The 3,534-nt window shown below is 62.1% G+C and overlaps 2 protein-coding genes across 2 annotated transcripts in view; one reads left to right on the top strand and one right to left on the bottom strand.

Annotated features, from left to right (window-relative positions):
* Positions 1-3,365, bottom strand: part of TEX261 (testis expressed 261) — an 8,970-nt gene extending 5,605 nt beyond the window's left edge. Inside the window, exon 1 of the mRNA XM_009884096.1 lies at positions 3,209-3,365. Within this exon, the coding sequence (XP_009882398.1) occupies positions 3,209-3,365 (157 nt within the window). The remainder of the gene's footprint in view (positions 1-3,208) is intronic.
* A 6-nt stretch (positions 3,366-3,371) lies between these two features.
* Positions 3,372-3,534, top strand: part of NAGK (N-acetylglucosamine kinase) — a 16,572-nt gene continuing 16,409 nt past the window's right edge. Inside the window, exon 1 of the mRNA XM_009884098.1 lies at positions 3,372-3,457. Coding sequence (XP_009882400.1) covers positions 3,372-3,457 — 86 coding nt within the window. The remainder of the gene's footprint in view (positions 3,458-3,534) is intronic.

The raw sequence follows: 3,534 nt of genomic DNA on the forward strand, positions 1-3,534 counted from the left end.
CCCCCCCCATACTGTACGGGGACCCCAAACTGCACAAGGACACCCCAACTGTACAGGGACCCCCAAAATGATAAAGGGTCGCCGAACCACACAGGGACCCCCTAACTGCATAGACATGACCCAAAACTACACAGGAACCCCCCAAAACTGTGCAAGGATGCACCAAAACCACACAGGGACTCCCAACCGCACAGAGATGCCCTAAACTGCACAGGGATCCCCCCCCACCTACACCATATGGCGACCCCAAATAGGACAGGGACCCCCTGAAACTGTACAGGGACCCACAAACCACACAAAGACCCCCTCAAACCATACAGGGGCCCCAGACTGCATAGGGACCCCTCAAACTGTACAGGAACCCCCTCAAACTTATGTAGGGACCCCCTGAAACCATGCAGAGAGCCCCCCAGACCCATACACAGATCCCCCTCCATGTGTATAGGGACACCTCCTGCCACTGTATAAGCATCTGCTGCACCTAAATAGGGATCCCCCACCCAGCTATACAGACACCCCCCCCCAACCCGGGACCCCCTCTGCACCCATGCAGGGACCCCTGCACCCATTCAGGGATTCTTGTAGGGACCGTATTCCCATATTCCCATATAGGGACCCCCCCCTGCAACTCACATAGGGACCCCAGCACCCATATAGAGACTCTCTTCACCCGTATAGGAACCCCTGCACCCATACAGGGACCCCACAACCTGTATAGGGACCCAGAAGCCGCGTGGGGATGCTAGGGGGCCCAGTGCCCATATAGGTACCTCTGTATTCCTATAGAGACTCTCTGCACCTATACAGGGACTCTCTGCATCCATATAGGGACATCTACGCCTACCTAGGGGCCCTCGGCTGGTACCCCGGCACCCATATAGGGCCCCTTCCATCTATATAGAGATCCTCTGCATTCATATAGGGACCCCCTGCACCCATACAGGGATCCTTGTACCCACATGGAGACCTCAGGCTGGGACCTCCACATCCATATGGGCACCCACTGTCCCATACCGGGACCCTGGGCTGGGACCCCCTGCACCCACACATGGACCTCGCAGGGACCCCTGCCCCCGCACCCTCACACCGCGCCAAATCCTGAGCCACTTTGTGTCTGGGACCAATCCTCCCCACCCCAAAGCTCGGGGACCCCCCAGGAGGGGGACCCTCAGCTTCTTCCCTCCCCTGCAGCTGCAGTGGGGCTGCACTGGTATGCACTGGGCTGGTACTGAGTTGGTACTGGTCTGGTGCTGGGCTGCACTGGGCTGGCACTGGGCTGGCACTGGGCTGCACTGGGCTGTACTGGGATGCACTAGGCTGTGCTGGGCTGCTGCTGGACTGCACTGGGTGTTACTGGGCTGCACTGGGCCAGCACTGGTCTGTGGATCCAGGCCAAGGCTCTTGCTGGAGGCATCCCCTCCTTCCCCCACATGTGGGGGATGCCTGGGAACCCCCCCAGTCCTGCCAGTGCACCCAGCAGCCCCCCGCCCTGGCTGGATCCTTGGGGAACAACCACTGCAGAGAGGATTTCGGGGTGCTGGCACAGGAGCCCTGGCTGCCGCCTGCTGGAGTCCTTGCTGCAGGGTGCTGGGGTGCTCACTGTGGGGTGTGGGGGGGCTCACTGCAGGGGGCTGGGGTCCTTGCTGAGGGGTTGGAGTGGGGGCTCAATGTTCCCAGGAGCTCGAGGGGAGACAGGACAAGCTCACGGGCAGAACCTCTCACAAGTGCACCTATTTCTGTGCGTGCACCCACGCACATGATGCCATGCATACACCCCCACCCGACCCCTGCACAGCCCTGCGGGGCAGAGCTGGTGTCCCCTGCTCAGAGCCACCGGGGCTGGCCAGGGAGTGGGGAGGGACCTCAGAAGAGCTCTTTGCACCCACACCTGCCACCCTGTGCCTGGCATGGATTGGTTCACACTCGCCTCCCTGGGTCTGCAGCTTTGGGGCATGCTTAGCACGCTTCTGACATCCACTTGCACCCCCCTGTATGACACTTGCATCCCTCCTGTAGCCTTCCTGCATGCCCTGCATCCCTCCTGCACCCCCCTGCATCCCTCCTACATCCCTTTGCATCCCTCTGTATCTCTCCTGCATCCCTCTGCATCCCCCTGTATCACACCTGCACCCCTCCTTTACCCCTCTATATCCCTCCTGCATCTCCCTGTATCCTACCTGCATCCCTCCTGCACCCCCTGCATCCCTCCTACATCCCTTTGCATCCCTCTGCATCCCCCTGTATCACACCTGCATCCCTCCTGTATCCCGCCTATATCCCTCCTGCATCTCCCTGTATCCTTCCCGCATCCCTCCTGCACCCCCCTGCATCCCTTCTGCATCCCTCCTGTACTCCCCTGCATCCTTCCTGCATCCCTCCTGCAGCCCACCTGTAGCCCCCTGCATCTCTCCTATATCCCTCCTGCATCCCCCTGCATCCATCCTGCACCCCCCTTGCATCCCTCCTGCATCCCTCCCATATCCCTCCTGCATCCCCCTGCATCCCTCCTACATCCCTCCCGCAGCCCCCCTACATCCCCCACCTTCCCCCCTGCCTCTGCAGGCGCTCCTGCATCTCCCTGCATCCCTCCTACATCCCTCCCGCAGCCCCCCTGCATCCCCCACCTTCCCCCCTGCCTCTGCAGGCGCTGTCACTCTCCCCCTCACCCCCCATCTCCCACCTCCCCGGTCCCCGGAGCTATCTCGGTGCCCACAGCACCCGCAGGACAGTGGGGTGTAGCTCAACAGCCCCCACACCACCCCTGGGGCTCTGCTGGGCAGGAGTGGGGAGATCCCTGGGAAGAGGGAGCGAGGGGACAGGCGGGATGGGGGGCAGAGGAGGCAAAGGTGGCGATGGAGGAAACGTCTCCTGCCTTTGCCGGCAGCACGCTGTTATTGTAGGGTTGTGTGGGCAGCGAGCTCTGTACCCAGCCTGTTATTGTAGGGTTGCAAGAGAAATGGGTTATTTACCCACAGTGTTGTTACAGGGCTGTGAGAAGTGGGTGATACCCCCCGAGCTGTTATTGTAGGGTTGCACAAGCACTGTGCTGCGTACCCGACCTGTTATTGCAGGGTTGCACCATGCTGCATACTCAACCTGTTCTTGTAGGGTTGCACGAGCACCAGGTTGTGTACCCCGAGCCGTTATTGTAGGGTTCCCCTGTGCTGTGCCCCCCCCCTCAGGCAGGGCAGCCCTTGGGAGCACCCACCCGAGGGCGACCAGGCAGCACCCACTGTTCGGGGTCGGGCTGAGCCCAGCGGGACGTAGGGTCTGGTGCCGGCAGGATCCAATTTTCCCGCCCGCGCCCCGGGAGGCCCCCGCCGCCGCTGCTGCTGCTGCGTCGCCGCCGGCACCTCCGGCTGCATCTCGGGATGCGCGACCATCCCCGTCCCCTGCCGAGCTCCCGTGGGGTGTCCCGTGGGGTGACGGAGCGAAGCAGCCCATCGGGCTTCACCGGGTTTGCCCCAAAAGCGCTCAGGGCGCAGCAGTGTTGTCCCAACCCTGGGGCAGGGGGTGTTTAGGGGGGGTGAGGGT

The sequence above is a fragment of the Charadrius vociferus genome, unplaced genomic scaffold (genome assembly GCF_000708025.1).
Source record: "Charadrius vociferus isolate BGI_N301 unplaced genomic scaffold, ASM70802v2 scaffold544, whole genome shotgun sequence".
Lineage (NCBI taxonomy): Eukaryota > Metazoa > Chordata > Aves > Charadriiformes > Charadriidae > Charadrius > Charadrius vociferus.